Source organism: Anabrus simplex, chromosome 1 (assembly GCF_040414725.1).
Source record: "Anabrus simplex isolate iqAnaSimp1 chromosome 1, ASM4041472v1, whole genome shotgun sequence".
Taxonomy (NCBI): domain Eukaryota; kingdom Metazoa; phylum Arthropoda; class Insecta; order Orthoptera; family Tettigoniidae; genus Anabrus; species Anabrus simplex.
In genome coordinates, this window is record NC_090265.1 from 686573441 (window position 1) to 686592464 (window position 19024).

Genomic DNA, 19024 nt, shown 5'->3' on the forward strand with positions numbered 1-19024 from the left:
AGAGATCCTCCCCTTCCTATCCATCTATCAGGATACACGTTGCATGGAGATGGTTCCGGACGACCACCGCCACGTGTGGTGGAGCTCCATCATGCTGAAACCACATCCTGCAGTGGTCACAGTGTAGCACATGTTCCAAAAATGGTGGTAGTTCATCTTGGAGAAACCGCAGATATTGTTGGCTGGTCAGATGGGGACCAATGAGGTGATCATCCATGATTCCATACATTTACATTTACGGTTCCATTGTTGTGGAATCGTCCTTCGTTCGTAAGTAAGAGAGTCGCTAGAAAAGCAGGATCAGTGTCCACGTGCTCTAGGATCTAATGACAGAACGCCACCTAGACATCAAAATCATCACCCTGGTGCTCCTGGTATAAGTGCAGATGGTACGGGCGAAACCGGCCGGTGTGCAATATCCGCATAACAGACACTCGGCTGATGTTCGTCTCCTGTGCAATGGCCCGTGTGCTATGAGGTTTACGCAGGATAGCATCAAACACGACCTCTTCATTGTGAGTAGACGTCACAGGATGATCTCGAACAGACCGTGTCTATCCCAGGGATGCAGTATCGCGCAGGCGTCTTTCCACACTCCGAAATGTCATGCCCATCGGTTGTCGTCTATCCATATAGCGTTCTTGGTACAGACGTTGTGCCTGGTATGCATTCTGTCTAGCTTCTCCATATCCACATACTCAACGCTGGAATACATCTCGAGGCAGTGAATAAACTTTGTGTTGTGAATTGCTTCGAAGGAGGGGAGTTTGCGCAGCTACATACTTACCTGTCTTCGCATGTTGTTATCGTTCCAATATGGCATACTTTGCCCTACCTTTGGTCTACGAAGCTTGGAGCATGTATGACGTAGCTTACTGGCCACAGACCATCATCTCCTCATCCTCGTCCAGCCCAGCACCATACCCAATGCAGCGATACATACAGTCTTTTACAGGGTCAAATAAACAAATCAGTCCTTGGAAGCTATCGAGTATGCAACCTTATCACATCCCAGTCAACTGGCTGTTAAAAAGAAAATTCTTACATGGGATTCGAACCTCCTACCTCAAGCACTGTCCACTATCACATATCTCTCCGCTTGCTTGCCATGTGAGCTACTGTGACACTTGACCTACGGTGCCCACTTCCCTGCCTGTACAGTACCGTGCTCCCGGTCTGTGCGTACCCCTCCTGTTTTAAAGTATGTGTTCTGCATATGTACTCATTTTATGGGTTCATTCGAGGTATCCATCATTAATTATTAGTGGCGCTCACAATTCCTGCTGTCTTCTAGCCCGTAAACACACATCTCGCTATATTACCCCGGTTTAGGGAGAGGGACCGATGTCTTTCAGAATGGTAGGAATTGTGAAGGGATGCATAAAACTGTATCGCAAGTGGCTGGTGGAGCACCCAGTATAAGCTCAGAGTAACTCTTAATATAATGCAGAGAAATTACTTCATGTAAGTACCTAGCTTAGTCACATGATAAAGGCAAATTTCTCAAAAAGTCATCATCGTCCTCCTCTCATTTAGCTCCTGCTGGGTTGGGGTATTTATCGCACTCCTCTACCTCCCCCCTTCCACCATTCCTCTTTCATCATTTGGTCCTAGTCCAGGTTTCTTTTTCTTGCACTCCTCTTTATTGAATCGACCCACCTTGTTCTAGGTCTCCCTCTCACTTTGCTTCCCTCAAACTTCACCCCCATCATTTGTTAATCTTTTCTCCTCCTTCCTATTTACATGTCCAAACCAGTTTGCTGGCTTGAATTCTACTCTCCTCCCTTCTTATCATTGTCCAGGTCTCAGCTGCATGTACAATATGGGTGCATAATACATTGTATACATAAACTCTTTACTCGCCATTGGTACTTACTTATCCCAGACAAGGTTTTTTTATACTCTAGTAGAATTCATTGTCCTTTTCCACCCTCTTGCTTATCTCCATGTCGAGCCTTGTATTTTGCATTAATTCACTTCTAGTTTTATGAAATTGTCAACAATTTCAAGGCTTTGACCACCAATTTTCACAACCTTTCCCATGTCGTTCTTCTCTTGATCTCATCATGGTCTTGCCCGTCTCTGCCCTCATTTTCAATCTTCTTCTTCATTGCATCAGGTTATTGTTGTACTTCTTTGCTGTTCACATGTTGATTATGTCAACAAATAGGGTAAGGCCATACAGAAAGCGTTTTGAAGCAGCACGCCTTTACAAACTGTCCTGCGCAGTTGAACGTGTAGACTCAAGCCAGCGGTTGAACATGGGCATGGCCAGACAAGGAGCAGAACCGGCTCGACTGCCCAATGCCGCTTCAAGTCAGATCAGTTTGTTTCTTGATGTTCAGCTGTAAGCGTGTTGTCCCGAGCTCACCATGTCTTTTGGAACAGACGAATTGATTTCATCAGTTTTTAAACGACCGATACTGTGGGATGTATCTCACAAATATTTGAAAGACAGGAACGTTATCTGACTGAGGTTGCTAATGATATACAGAACAATGGACAATAATATTGTAGGTGTTTTCTACCCTTATATGAAACTATGCTTCTTTCGCTTAATCAAAAAATGCAATAATTTCTGTAGTGACGTAATGTTATTTTCTTATGGACTTAGTTTTGTCTATTATTGGTTTAATGTTTAATTTCCTTACATCTTATGAAGTTCCATGTATACAAGATTTAATATGTCCATTTTATACCTTTATACAAAACTATGCTTAATATCCTTATTTTCTTACTTTATATAAAACTGTGCTTCTTATAGTTGAGTGAAATACTATTTCAAATGTAATAAAATATTGCTTCTATTTTATTTATCTGAAGGTAACAGCAAGGCTCTCCTCTGCCGTGATGGTTTTTCTATAATTTAGTTTCATTCTCTGCAACCTGGGTTTCAGCATCAAATGTCTCTACAGGCATTCGCAGGTATTTAAAAAAAAAAAAAATTCACTGCAGTTGCATAACTCTTTATGCAAATTCTTAAACTCATCAAGTTCTTCCCATCATAAATTAATTTCATGATTCCACTGTCTCTGAGTGTCAATCTGATCTATCCACACTGGTGAAGGCTTGCTTTCGAATAATAATCTCGCAAATCGTGATATCACTGGCTTCATGTTGTCTGTACAATTGCTATTTCAATACTGCTTTCTGTCTCGCTAACTTATCAGCACAGCTCAACGCTGCTTTTATGCTTGCTCTAGCTTGTTGCTGTTCCAAGCTTAAACCTGCTTTCTGTGTGGCCTTATCCATATTCTAGGTCGATTTCAGCATATATGGTGTGACACTTTCTTTGAGTGTAGAGTGAGATCCTGTGTCTACAAGCTCTTTTTTCTTTTTTAATAAGGCTTGCTGATCATGCTAACATACCTTTCTGGTTTATTTCTAGGTTTTCTTTATCCAGAAACATTAGTTTAGTGCAGGGATGGCGAACCTTTTCCAACTAGTGTGCCATTTTAGGTCTGGATTATTATTCTCAACTGTTTACTGTGCCACTTGTTATTTTTGTTTGTAATGGATACAACCCCCGGCCCTACTCACCACCGCCACCACCGACTTCCATCACTAATTCCAAATTGTGTTTCATAATATGAAATACAAAATGCATGTGATTGCATGTGTCATGGTCGTATTTTGCGAATACCGCAAAAATACTTAGTAGCTTTGTCATTTATGTTAGGTTCATAACTTGTCTTTACAACGTTCACCGTAGAAAATATCTGCTTGCAGGCGTATGATGGCCCAAACAAAGTAAGTAGCGCTGTAGCAATTTCTTCATGGCCGAAAACTTTTGTGGGAGACTGTTCCACTGTTCAAGTATTAAGTTCTCTGGCTTCTGGAGAGAGTATTCACCACCCACAGCACACCCGATTTTCACTAATGCTTCATCAAGTTGAACGAACTTTTTCACCCATGCTTTCTTAAAATTCAGTCAACTCCATTTCTAAACTGTTAATATCTAACCACTCAAAAAAAAAAAAAAACCTCATTTGTGCAATATGAGGTTTTGAAATAAAGTGCGATACTTTCTCCATATCTCAATATTGGGATAATTTCTTGGCAACTATTTGTCTTACGAAATTCACAACAATAAACAGTTACTCACTAAGAAAAATTACGCGATGCTGGCAACCACACACAAGCCAAACTTCACTAATTCACTTGATATGGGTAAGCAAACGGCTCTTCGGCTGCATCTGACATTTATTTCACTTGACTTCCGGACCTGTGGGTGTTGTAGTGTTGCCATAATGCACGTTCGAATGGAGCAAGAATTTAGATATTCGGTATTTATTTCTTAAACTTGAAACACTACGACTATACGATGGACGAGATATGTATAGTCTAGAGTACAAAACGTACATAAAAATGTTAAGATGGTCATGTGGTGTGCCACCGAAATCGTGTTCGCGTGTCACCCAATGACACGCGTGGCATGGGTTCACCATCCCTGGTTTAGTGTTTCTTACATTCAGGAATTGTATATTCTGTTTAACTTCCAGGTAGAAAGCACTTAACCTTGCTGGCAAAAGAGAAGGAACAGCCTTCTGCAGGATTGTTCAGAGAAGGACTCCCTCTTTACACCTTAGATGAAGTTGCTAAACATGCCTCAAAGAAAGAGAGGATTTGGGTGACCTTTGGTCAGGGTGTGTACGACATTACTGAGTTTGTGGATGGTCATCCTGGAGGAGACAAGATTCTTATGGCTGCGGGAGGCTCTGTTGAACCATTCTGGCTCTTGTATGGAGTGCACAAGAACGCTGCTGTACTTGAAATGCTGGAAGAATTCCGGATAGGTGAGTAAGCAATGAAACCTAGCTGGTTGTTTCTGAAAGTACCCTTACTTAAATGTATTTATAGTTAAGGTCATTCTCACACATCTTACATTTTTAGCATAATGTGTGTCGAATTCATGGGATGTTGACTCACTTGACTCTAAACATAGTGTTGAGTGGGGTAATTCCTAATTCTAAACTGCTCACATTGTGCTTCAAAGGGGTCAGGATATGACTAATTGGAAGTACTTGGGCTGTATTTAAAAAAATTGTTATAAGCTATTTATTCTTCAATAAAATTTGATAGTTTTCTAGTACCATATTTACGCGAATGATACCCGCGTAAGTTTTTAAAATATTGAGGCACGGAATTGGGGTGCAGGTTTTATTTGCATCAATGTTGGCATATATATATATATATATATATATATATATTTTTTTTTGTTCAGAATCAGCATTCCTAAAGTTAGGGTGCGGGGATTGTTTGCGTAAATACGGTAATACACTCCTTATTCATCTACAGTAAAGCATCAGTTGGTACCTAGCACACCCACCAAGACGCATGGCTAGTGCACACCGTGGAGGCCACTGTGTAGGCTACTTTTTTTTTTTTTCTAGTTGCTTTACGTCGCACCGAGACAGATAGGTCTTATGGCGACGATGGGACAGGAAAGGGCTAGGAGTGGGAAGGAAGCGGCTGTGGCCTTAATTAAGGTACAGCCCCAGCATTTGCCTGGTGTGAAAATGGGAAACCACGGAAAACCATCTTCAAGGCTGCCGACAGTGGGGTTCGAACCCACTATCTCCCGAATACTGTATACTGGACGCACTTAAGCGACTGCAGCTATGGAGCTCGGTGTGTAGGCTACTTAGAGCCACCGGTAGTGCCAATGCACTATGAGAGACCTTGTCTCACTACCAAAAATTGATGCCTGTTTGGCCATCAGATGATATAGATGTTGATTCCCATAGGTCTGTATAGTTCAGTTGATAGAGCTTCTGACACAAAACCGGCGAGTTGTGGTTTTGACTGGCCATTTTTGTTCTGTATGTTACATTTGTTTGGAATGTACATTACGTACTTGACATGACCTAATATGTTGAAAGTTTATTTCATGTACATTGTGATCATGAAAACTAAATACTCACTTGAATTGGCTCATAGTGGACAGCAAGCATGCACTCTACTGTTGTGCTGCCAGTAGTGGCAGATCTGTATAGACTCATCACGTAAGGCTATACACTAAAAGGCAAATATCACCACCCTATTGTCTTTTTTTATAATGGCTTACCACTGCTGCCAACTTAGCTAGTTACATATTGAAATCACGAGACATAACTATCAGCAAACTAATCTCAATGTAAGTACAGTATCAGTAATGGAGGTTCCCTTACCCAAGTAAATGATGATAATGTTCAATCAAGATATTCATAATTAAGACTCTTTTCAAGCTTAATTAGGAATTATGGAAATACACAAACTCCCTCTCACCCCTCACTCAATTTAATGTTATATATTCCTGCTTTTATTTTGATATACGCATTACTATAACCATATTCTTCAGTGTTTGCCTTGTGTAAATAATTCAACTCCCTTCTTGCAGTTTGCCATTATTTGTCGAACTGAAGAGAAACCACGCTCTAATAATACACACAAGCAAATATTTTACATGTACATATGCCGTAAATCAGTAAGAATACACAAAGGCTAAGTCTGCAAACAATAACAAAGTCGTGACAAGACGAGGTTAGGTTAAGTTAGGTTGATAACAAAATTTCTTTCCATTTGAACTGAACTGATCTTTATAGACGAGGTAATGTTGCTTTCATTTTCGGTGGAGTTCTTTCAGATTTTTCTTGCTTGTTAGACATCCTAATCGAATTCTATATGTAAGTATTGGACAAAATAAGACCATAATTAATAAAATGCTGTATTCTTCATTTCAAACCAACTATGTTATTAAATGCATTATTCGAACATGCCACAATTCTACTTGCCTCGTATTACCCAAACAGATTTACATTCCACAGGAAAAGAAAATACATTTTAATTATACCTGCAAATGCAACACTAGTGACGAACAGTGCGGCAGTGGCAATACGTAATTCCTGTAAATCGCGAAATAAACCACGACTGTATAGTGCCAACGGGCCAGATTAACAGTAACTGTATGACGTTGTATTAGCAAGTAGCGTCCCTAAACTGTATGGTTAGCGACACTGAATTGAACCCAACAGTTAGAAAATAACTATAAATCACTACCTTCAATATTAACAGGGGAGAAAAAGTCAGGTTGTACCCTTAGTGTATAGGCTACCGGCCTAGTTGGCCGTGCGGTTAGGAGCGCTCAGCTATGAGCTTGCATCCGGGAGATAGTGGGTTCGAACCCTACTGTCGGCAGCCCTGAGGATGGTTTTCCGTGGTTTCCCATTTTCACACCAGGCAAATGCTGGGGCTGTACCTTCATTAAGGCCACGGCCGCTTCCTCCCCATTCCTAGGCCTTTCCTGTCCCATCGTCACCATAAGACCTGTCTGTGTTCGGTGCGACGTAAAACAAATAGCAAAAAAAAAAAGTGTATAGGCTTATGTGCCAGGCAGTATAGCTCAGATCCTTCTTCCAACAGAACAAGAATACCTTAGACAACTATAGCCCAATCGGTAGAGCATCCAATGCGAAATTGGAAGGTTATGGGTTTGGTTCCTCTTGTTGTCTGATTGGTCATTTTTGTTCTGTACTTAATGTCCTGAGCAGGACTGGACAAATCTAAAATAATTCTATGAGCCAGTAAAATTTCTTAGGCACCACACACAAAAAATAAAAATAATTTGTTTAACCTCTTATAATATTAAACAGTTCAGTCTCTCACTTCTTCTTGATCACTCTTAAATGACATTCACTACTCTAGGCACTTCCTTTACTGGGTTCAAGTGTGTTAATCCCCGAGCAGTGCTTATTACATAGTAGTGCAGGACATAAAGAGCATAACGGAGAAAATCTGGCACCAAGACTGGCGAAAAGAAAAGGTCTAACTTGTCGATGTAATGGTTAGGAGCGATCACGAGATGTATCATTGGCTCATATTGATTCAGGTGTAACCAGTGCTTATAACTGATTCTAAACCTTATAAACTCCATATTTAGATATGCTAGAGAGACCACAGGAACAACAACAACAACAACAAAAGAAACAAAACACCTTAGGAAAGAACTTTACAACTAAGGTTAGGTTGAAAGAGTTTTGCTGTAGAGTTTTAAAAATACCATCAAATCATTTTTTTATACGTTGCTTTTTTCAGAGCGGAAATAAATTCCAAAAATATTGTTTTTCTTCAGACTGGAATTTAGCAGTTACAATTTGAAAATGTTGAGGTGCCTACACATTTCTTTTTTGTCACCATGGGGTCTGGGCGCCTAGGATTTCTCAAACTCTGGTCTTGGGCATGTAATGTATGTACTGAACACATCCTAATAAGCTGGAAGTCTATTTCAGGTATAATGCGGTCATGAAAACTAAGTATTCATCGTGTATTATTGCTGAGAAAATAAGCTCAAGTATAGTTCAAAATATGACAACTGAGATAGGGTCGCGCAGCTGTGAGCTTACATTCGGGAGATAGTGGGTTCGAATCCCACTATCAGCAGCCATGAATATGGTTTTCCGTGGTTTCCCATTTTCACATCAAGCAAATGCTGGGGCTGTGCCTTAATTAACCCATTCCGGTCTGGGCCTGAATAACCCTAACAAACTTTCTGGACTGGACAATTTTCAGGGTTTAAAAAAAAAATTATATCTCTGTACCTATAGGAGATATTTGCATGATTCTGTTTTCCTTGTCCTCGTTTGAGCATCTAGTAATAAAAAATGTTGTTTGTTTCACATCAGCTAGCACTTGAGATTTTAAAATTGTTATGTTACACCATGTTGTATGAATTTAAAAAATTCATCGTCTACAAGTAAGTAGTTTTCTGAGATACTATTATATTTACCCTAGATTGATTATGTAAAATGTGCATTGCAATTACAAAACTATAATAATGAAAATGATATAAAAATAATAATTGTTCAATAATAATAATAACAATATTGAAAATGGAAGCTCTTATGAAATTTTATTTATATATTTTTATGTATACGATAGTGGCTTGGAAGGCCATGTTAGTGAGGATACTCAGATATTGAATGTATGTAATTATAATTTTATACACAAATGGAAATATTGATATCCGAATATGAATTCGAAACCGTCTCTTACATTCAATTATGATTGGAATTAGTTTTACAGCCTACCACGTTTCCAGTGCATTTTGTGAATATGTAAGAATATCTACGTATTAGTAAAGTTTTCTGTTCTCTCCCCCCCCTGATATGATGGATAATGATTACATTAAATATTGAAAATATAACTTTCATCAAGCACTTTTTTGCTGTGAGAAGCCATTTTTTAGAGCACATTAAGTGACATCTACAACTGCACACTTGTCGAAATAGCGTAAATTTTCTTAGACTTATAATACTGCTATCTGTTGAAATAATTTCATAATTAATACATGAAGAAACATGATGTAGCCATCAGAATGCATGCATAGCTCGTTCTCGATTTTTAGTAAATTGTCAAACCCTTACTAAGGTCTGTGCTCGCAGCGTGACATGAACGTCATTATGGCGTTTCCTATCCCATTGTCGTCATAAGACCTGTCTGTGTCATTGCAACCTAAAGCAAATTGTAAAATGACTACTGAGATTTAAACTTAATATGCATTTATATTCTTCTACTAGCAGAATTCTTTTTTTAAGGTATTTTTTTTAACATCTCCCTTTACTTTTATTCATTGTACCAAACTCGTATTAGCCCTATGTTTTCTATGTGTGTAAAGTTTAATGTAAGTTGAGCACCTTGAGAATGGATTTGAACTATAAAATTGGAATGTTGCAGGAAATCTATCCCAGGAAGAAGCTCTTCAAAGCACTGTTAACATGGAAGATCCTTATGCAATGGAACCAAAACGTCATCCTGCATTAAGACCAAGTTCAACAAAACCTTTTAATGCTGAGCCACCTCCATCATTGCTGGTGGACAGTTTCATTACACCTTCGTAGGTGCAGTATGAGATCTATTATTAACTTTACATTTAGGTGGGGTATATGGATTATAGTGTCCCGATAATTTGAGCTAGTTGGGGCTGTCGCTGCCTCAATTGACAAAGAATTCAGTTTACACGAAAATAAGAACAAATCAAAGTGTAATGCATGAATAACTGTCTAATTAATTATTACAAAAAATGGCTGTACAATAGAATACAGTATATACACCTGTTAGATATGGACTAACATTTCTGAGTTGAAAAGAAACAGAGATTTTAAAGAAAATGTCCAAAGTCTTCTATTTTTTAATTTATCCTCGTTTTTTAGCAGCAATGTCGAGTCATCTTCTAAGTAGTATAGTATCAGTGATTGCTGCTTGACACAATCCAGTGTCCCTTCTAGTACTGCCAAACCCTGGCTGTAGGTCATTGCTGGTACAGTCTATTCACGCACTTCTTTTTTTTGCCATTGTCTTCAGCAGGTTCACTGTCCACCTCCGCTGCGTAACAGTTAGTGTGATTAGCTGCCATCCTCGGAGGCCCAGGTTTAATTCCTGGTACTGTCAGAAATTTTAAAATGGGCAGGAAGGCTGACGTGTGGTTGAAAAGGTACATGCAGCTCACCTCCATTTAGGGTGTGCTTGAAAAGTCCTTGGGATGAGGACACAAGTTTTTGTTTTCTATTTATTAGCAGTTTCGCCCATCATTTCAGCGATTGAAATATCAGTTAAGGTTAAGAGTAACACACAGATCCAAGCAATACTGTCTGCAGCTGATGCTACGTACTGATGTACTTCACAACTGAATAAAATATATATACTTGTTTTAAGAAACACATAATTTTCACATGCTGTTGCAGAAGCATCCAAGACCATACCTACAATTTAAAAAAAAAAACTGATTTACTATATTTCTCCGAATCCAAGACGTTCTCTTATCAGAATCTTGAGTGAAAAATCACGGGTCGTCTTGCATTCGGGATCTAACAGTAATGAACACCACTGGCGGCTACCACGGTAACCACGCAGCTTCGCTTCACCCAACGCCAACCCCCACCCCTCCTCCACGCACGTACAAAACTCGTTGACCATCAATGTCCATGTCTTTATTAAACATTGCTAGCCGTGGAAATCAATTGTACAGTGCCTCTCTGTGTAACGTCACTGATTCTTGGGAAATAGTGAAGAGAGAATGACATTCTACTAGCCTCTACAAAAAGTTTCTCAAATCTGCAGAATGGGAATGGCATCAAAACATGCGAGACTTGGAAATCTTGGAAAGCCCACGACTACTCAGTGGCAGAGTTATAATGCGTCTGTTGTTCCTGATGCTTAGTACAATTAGGCCTAACAGTTTTTTAGACAGCAGGAATATTTTCGTGATTGCTTATCGTTTTGTAAAGACACGTGGAACAGGCATTGCTCGCTTATTTTCTGGAGGTTCTCATTGATATTATGATGCCAATTTTAAGTTAATGGTTATTAAACATGTGGAAATGAAGAATAATTGTGCAGCCACAAGAAAATGCAGCAGTGGGCCGATGACCTAGATGTTAGGCCCCTCTAAAGAACAAGCAAGCAAGAAAATGCGTGTTAGAGTGAAGACAAAGATAGTTAAGAGAATGCATACTGTACAGAAATGAATGCATTCAGTGGCCCATGACAAGGACACTTTAAAGAAGTCGAAGATGAAATTGTGAGGTATGTGTGCGAAAAACGTAAGGGCAGAATGCCCATATCACGGTGCAGTAAACTAGTTGACCTTCAACGTCAGAGTCTTTATCGCTAGCCGCTGGTCGGTCGAAGCTGGCAAGCGAGAAGTACGTCTGGCGGCAGCCGGTTGTACCTGATGCCTAGTAACAGTTTTATGGACAGTACGAATATTTTCCTGATGGTTCGTCGTATTGTAGAGACATGTGGAACAAGTATTGCCAGCGAATTTTCAACGAGTTCTCTTCAATATTATTATGACAATTTTAAATTAATGGTTATTAAACAAGCGGAAATAAAGAATAATTGGGCGGCCGCAAGAAAATACGGCATAACGAAACCTGGTGTTCAGCATTAGCATGCAAACAAAGATAGTCTAAAAGTGCAAACTGTACAAGAAAGGCATTCATATGATTTCACTGAGTACCGTAATTTTTAAGCCTGATTTAATTTTTTTTTGAAACGAGAAATTGGGTCAATTTGTGAAAATTTAAATTTATAATTCCACCTTTACAATGCTGTAATCGTCTTTATTAAGAAGACTACAATAAACTATATTGGTGATACATATTTCGTCCTCTTCAGTCTCACATAAAATAATTGGAAATATGGTAAGGACACATTAAAATTAGTGAATAAAATGTCTGTGAATCTTGTGAAGCGGCGTATTAGCGTCTTGTCAATCTTGAATCTTAAAATTGCACAACGTAATGTGAACCATGAAGTCATTATTGCACAAGTTAAAATGTCCTTACATACGTGGAATTAAACAAATATAAAACAACGTGAGTGGCTATGCAAATTATTATAAAATTATCCCGACATTATGAACATAATGTGCATGTTCTTGAATGAGTTGAAAAATAGTGGACTTATGTTGAATGACGCAAGTTGAACTTGGTTGTACCAAAGATTTAAACATGCAATCAGACCAGAAGATGAATTCATTTGATGTCAAAAACATGTTCCCGAATATTCCGGTGTAAAAAACGATAAATCTTGTAAAGAGCAATCTACTCAAATACAGTACCATATTTCCCGGCATAATCGTTGCCACCGCGTAATCGTCGCATCCTTTATTTTTAATACAAAAATCGGACTTTAAACATTTAATCGCATAATCGTCGCACGTCCAAATTTTGTTCACCAATCTGGTTAAAAGGTAAATGGAACTGCAATGTAAGTTGCACATGAATGCACAATTTAAATACGTGTGTGGTTTATGGGCAATTTGGCAACGCAGTCACATTTGCAAGATGTTGCACAACGTATAAATAAATAATACTGGTATATGTACGACGCATGGCTTACCGGTAGGCTATCGGCAGTTTGACAACGTGGTCGCGAGACAGTGTACAATTTTTTCACCACCTACATATTATGAGTTCTCATTTAAAATACGTAAGGCTGTAAGTTATCTCTTATCGGCGTCACCAGGAAAATACCGGTACCAACACACACTTGTCTTCTAGTAGACAAGAGGTCTGATAGAATTCTGCGTTATTACAACCACCCGCCCCCGGCGCAACAGTCGCAAAGGACCTTGGCCTAGCAAGCGACCGCTGCTCAGCCCGAAGGCCTGCAGATTATGAGGTGTCGTGTGGTCAGCACGACGAATCCTCATGGCCGTTATTCTTGGCTCTCTAGACCGGGGCCGCCATCTCACCGTCAGATAGCTCCTCAATTGTAATCACGTAGGTTGAGTGTACCTAGAATCAGCCCTCAGGTTCAGGTAAAAATCCCTGACCTGGCCGGGAATCAACCCCAGGGCCTCCAATAAGAGGCAGGCACGCTACCCCTACACCACGGGGCCGGCCTTTTTGACAATACGGGCTCAAATATGAAATTTATCACGTGCAAGGAAAAATTGGGGGTCGTCTTGCATTCAGGGTCATCTTGGATTTGGAGAAATACAGTACAATTTAATGTTAATATGTGCAATAAAATATTAAAGACAATAATTGCATGCTCCCTTCCTTACCTATATTCATTATTACTTTATAGTCATCACTAGCAGAAGAATCACATATTTGTAGTCTCCATCTTCCTATAGAGCGTCATCCTCAGTTCTGTCAAGATAATTTAGGATACTGCATTTTTTGAGGGATAGTGGAATGGAGTCCCATGCTCAGTTTACCCAATCACAAATCCCAGTCACATCCAGCTGCTTGATTTTTCCATCTTGTGTGAACTTGTGCTTTCCATCACCCGTCCATTGCGAGTACCACTGTTTCAGTGCTGCTTTGAATGTTTGGTTTATGCACTCATCTAGTGTTTGGGGAACAGATGTTAGGCCTCCTGGGAAAATCGTAAAATCAGTTTTCCCTAGTTACAACTTTTGTCACATTTCTTGAGTTGCGTGTCCATGGAACCTGTCCAGGACCTACGAAGTACGCAAATTTAGCAGCGCTCCTGGGTGACATTGCTAAACATTTATCACCCAGTCAACCATAAGGTCACTGTCATCCATTCTTTTGGATTTGCTCTCACCAGTATGCCTTTCACTGATATTTCATGATGGTTTTTCCATTAAATTGCACATAACATGGTAGCTTTCGTTAATGACCAAATACATGCAACATGGCGAGACATCTTTGCTTTTCATTGCCGCCAGTTCGTAGTTTTTCTCCAGAAGCCTAATTCATTGCAGTTAACCGTTTTACTCAGTTCGACTGCTCTGCTGGGGAAATTTGGCCTTGGAGGTCTCTCCTGGCTGACTTGGGAGTCTATAGTTACAGCTATGATCACCAGATGACAGGAGTAACCTGTTTGAAGACGAACGCAATGTGTCCGAACTGCTACTCACTTCACGCCTAGTTGCTACCGTGGACTGGCGTGCTTGTGCTTCTCGATTTAGCTTTCAATCACTTTTAAATTGTGAAAGGCCTGAAGACGGAGAAAAGATATACTGCAGAGGAACGTCTTGCCCTCATATTGGGTAATGACTTTGAAGATGACGATTATAGTGGTTTATCGTCTGATTCTGGTGACGGAACTACTTCATTCACACAAGTTTACTTCAAGCATGTTTTCTACCTCAGCTACCGCTTCATCGTCTATAAGGTTGGCCTACTTCGATGATTTGACTGAAGATGACAGTAGTGGGGATGAAAACCATGTGCCTAAACCAGCGAGCAGAAAACTAAATTGGAAACGGAGGAACCTGAATCCAAAGAAACAATTTCGACGCAGCTAATTCCGGATGAAAAGTTTAGTGGACTCCTGGGGAAGTTCGGCCTTGGAGGTGTCTCTTGGATGACTTGGGAGTCAGTAGTTAGGCTATGATCACCAGATGGTAGGAGTAACCCGTTCGGAGACGAAAGCAATTGGGTAGCTTTGAAGCTCATGATGTCTAGTTTCTCGGCTATAGCTGAAGTTTTCAGTTGGCATATTTCAGCTATAACTGCGTATCCACATTGTCCCTTATAATCTATATAATAACGCAGCCCTTTTTTGAGGTCTGGATGCTTTGCATTTTGGCTGCAAAATGCCCCTGAGATTGCTATTATTTTAGTTTGCAGTCGTGTTCTGTTTTTTTGCCAATTCTGAATACAACTTTCTATGACATTGTAATTTTTTTCTGCCAGTTTTTACTGTTCTGTGCATCTTCAATAGCCCTAAGCTTTTCTTTAGTCATGATCCAAGCAAAAACGAGAAATTGTAGCCATATTTAATATTTGGTTCACATTTCACGTCCTAACGTGTTACTGACACCACACAGGCCAAGGCCGGACATCACTATACCACAGTGTAACTGAATCAATTGTTTGAGGTAAAATACTACCAACGTTATTTCAAATAATACGTGCACCCAAGTTTTTCTTTGCTAAATTTTGGAAAAATGCATAGAGTAACTGTATATCTGTGTATGTGGTGTGGAAAAGAAAAAATTGCTCAGACATCATCTGAATTTTCTGGGAAGTTTTTTTTTCCTGCAAGTTTATATAAATCAAGCCACTCTGTTTCATCTCTGGATCCTTCAGTTGTTGTTACACTTAAATACAGACCCTTGAGTAACATAGTATTTTTAATTATCTTCTGAGGTTGGGATGTTATCTCTTTTTCTCCTATCCACCTCTACCAGGTTCACTTTAGATACTGATAGGAGGAATGGCCTTACCTGTGCTAGCTGGGTCACGATGATAGGATATGCAACATATATCTTAGGTTTATGAGTTAATAGCTTAAGTCATACAATGTAATGATACAGAATTAATACAAGAAAATATTTAAGTTAAAATGTGTCCTTGATTGCTTAACCCTTACCCTTCGTCTGTCGGGGGAGGCCCAACGTTATGGTATTCCCTTTCCGGTCGCATGTCAGGCGAGGCCCGACATGAAGTTGTATCGCCCACCGCTTGTCTGCCGTCTCTTAGCTGACAAATTACACAATGCTATACTGTACTGCAATATTTTGGTTCAGCATGGATCTTGGTGAGATTCAAATACTATTTGACAGTCAGTCAAAAATCTGTTATTTAGATGGCAGTGTAGCTGTCAGCCTTGTCCAGTCCAATCACACATGCAAAGGCTTGCGCAATAGTAAACAAACATGGACATCATGTTCTCTCCTAGTTGTATATAGTGTACTGTTCAGTGTTGTTGTATATGTCAAGTAATTGTACAAAACCCCAGTATTTTCACACTTCTAGCTAGTCCTTCCGTGTACCCTAAAGAATATATAGCATTTGACTGCACCTACAATTGAACTGGTGATGGTCGGCTTGTGTACCGTAACACAACATACTGATGCTGATGGCTGGCGCAATTATAAATAAACAGATCCCAATTTCAAGAAATCGGTGTTTTCAGCGGTTTTGGGCTTCAAATTACCGCGAAGTATTAAAGCACAGACTGAATTAGAGATTTTTAATTGTTTTTTACCGATAATTTGTTCCGTGGAATTACTAATGAAACCAATCGGTATGTGCTAACGGCAGTAGTAGTAGTAATAATAATAATGTTAAATAATTCGTTTTAAATTGCACATATTGCTTTTATTTGCTCCAGTATAGCTTGCTGTAAATATTTATTGCCTAAATACACAATTTAAGAGCAAGTGTTATCTACAAAATCGTGAAAGATGAATACAGATCCTTTAAGATAGAAATTTACGTTTAAAATACGAGTAGTAGGGACAACACAGAGAACTTTAATTCGAAGGGTAAGGCTTAAAATGAGCTGTGAAGGCATTTTTTGTTTTTGTTTTTAGTTATGATCAAAATTTTCCATACCAACGCAAGAAGTGCTTTCTGTCATATTTCAGTGACCTGTTTTACGTTAGAAACCATTTACCCGTTCCTGTTGTTGATGTGAAAGATTACGAGCTGGAGATAACTGGAGTTGGTATCAAGCCCATGAAGTTAACACTGGAAGATTTAAAGACCAAATTTCCTAAATACACCATCACTGCAGCTGTCCAGTGTGCTGGTAACAGGAGGAGTGAAATGACTCAGGTATGTTCCCTCTTCAAATAAAGATCAGGATCTAATCAAATAAGAACATGTTTGAAGGAATATATTGTCGTCAAGCTTGAAATGTGATGTCAGAGAAGTACTGGCCCACACCACGGATATCATTAACACATTCACTGTGGCATGTACTACCAGCAGTATTTGAGGATGGTTGCCTAGTTGTACTTCCTCTTAAAACAATCACCCCACTACTACCAGCAGTATTTGTTTGTCATACTCTGAGGCTGCCATGTGCCACCAGTGGTATTCGCTTACATAATGATTCATATCCTCCTGCCTTCTCAGCATACTTTGCGGGAAATTCAATTCTTGGAATATACAATAAAACCTCGTTAATTCGAAGTCGTTGGGACTCAAAAATCGGACTTCGAATTACGTGATTTCGAATTAACCGCCAATTCGCAATTCAGAAGTACTAACCCTTGCCGCGTTGCGAAATATTCTAAGGCCCGTTACTGCATGCAGTTGACCTTGATTCACAGTTTATACCTTTCAAATGCCATGAAAAAAGAACTATTTCCAAAATGTATCCAAAAAGGTGCATTTACAGTATTCAAATAATGCACTTGCATATCTCACTGGCAAATATAACCTCACGCAACGAAAGAAAGAAAAAAACAAAAGCACAATTCAAAGACGAGGAGAAATCTATGCTGGCTCCCATGTGCAAGTGCTTTATTCATTGGAGTACTATACTGTATGCATTTTAGATGCCTTGTATTTACACAGAAAATACCCGATGCCCTTAAAATCAAACTTTCCTATGACTCTATCCTTGTACGATTTCCCGCCTTGGCACTTTTCTCGTACTTCAGAAATGTAAACTCTTGCCGCGTCACAAAGTATTCTAGACCCATTAATACATGCAATCACCTCGATTCTCACAGTTTAAACCTTTCCAATGCCATAGAAAAACTATTTCCGAAATGTATCCAACAAGGTGCATTTACAATGTTCAAATAATGCACTTGGATAAATCACTGACGAACATAATCTCATGCAACGAAAGAAAAAAAAATCACACAATTCAAAGACGAGGATAAATTATACTGGTTCCCCTGTGCAAGTGCATTATTTTTTGGATATCTGTACTGTTTGCATTTTTAGATGCTTTGTACTGGGATGGAAAGTGCCCGACGCCCTTAAAACGTAGCTTATCGAACTTTTCTATGACGAAGGGATAAAGTTTCTCGCTTCCATGTGCATTGCAATTGCAATGCACTACAATGACCCCTATCCCCGACCCTTGTACGATTCCCTGGCTGGCACTTTCTCCTTTAAAACCATAAGACCGTTTGGGCTCGCATTAAAATAAAGCAATGCAGTTTCATCGGCAATGACAATATTGTTCAGTGCCTACGAATTTATTATATGAGCCACGCTTTTTCGTCAACTGTCGGCATCGCCAGTGTTCGCGCATTCTGTTTTCCTGCACACTGCCTGTTGCATGATATTACGGCGTTCCTGAAAAGGTGGAATACAAAAGAATTCCGATTTCATTCAACTTAGCAATCATGAAACGCACTGTAGACCCACCGAAGTGAGTGTAAGTGCGGAAAGCTACCCCTCCACGTTCCGGAACACGCGTTCTATTATGACGCGGATAAATTTCGAGTTTAAATTACTCTGTAACATACTATTGTTTTAAAATGTAAAGACAGTTTTGAATTAAAAGTCTGAGTTTCGGTAATGGGGCCGACATTGTATTTCGATGTACAATATTATAGGTTAGGATCCACCTTTCAATACTCCGTAATAAGATGGTAAAAAGTAGTTACAACCTGTTTAATGGGACCGGTTTCAACACATTTTAAGTGTCATCATCAGCCAATTTGCGAAGATCTTAAAACAATTAGCACATTGAATACAGGCAAAAAATTAACATTGTATCATAACGTAGCAATTCAGTAAATGTTCAAAACACAATAATCACAGTCAAGAGAGTAAACAGAACATCACTATCTTGCGCCGAAAACAAATAT

At 39.4% G+C, this 19024-nt stretch overlaps 1 protein-coding gene across 2 annotated transcripts in view; it reads left to right on the forward strand.

Annotated features, from left to right (window-relative positions):
- Window positions 1-19024, forward strand: part of shop (shopper) — a 134711-nt gene that overhangs the window by 34687 nt on the left and 81000 nt on the right. Inside the window, exons 2-5 of one of the 2 annotated variants that reach the window (XM_067135911.2) lie at window positions 2824-2925; window positions 4503-4796; window positions 9712-9871; window positions 16835-17024. In XM_067135911.2, coding sequence (XP_066992012.1) covers window positions 2904-2925; window positions 4503-4796; window positions 9712-9871; window positions 16835-17024 — 666 coding nt within the window. In that variant the 5' untranslated portion in view covers window positions 2824-2903. The remainder of the gene's footprint in view (window positions 1-2823; window positions 2926-4502; window positions 4797-9711; window positions 9872-16834; window positions 17025-19024) is intronic. The other variant, XM_067135910.2, reaches the window with a different exon arrangement.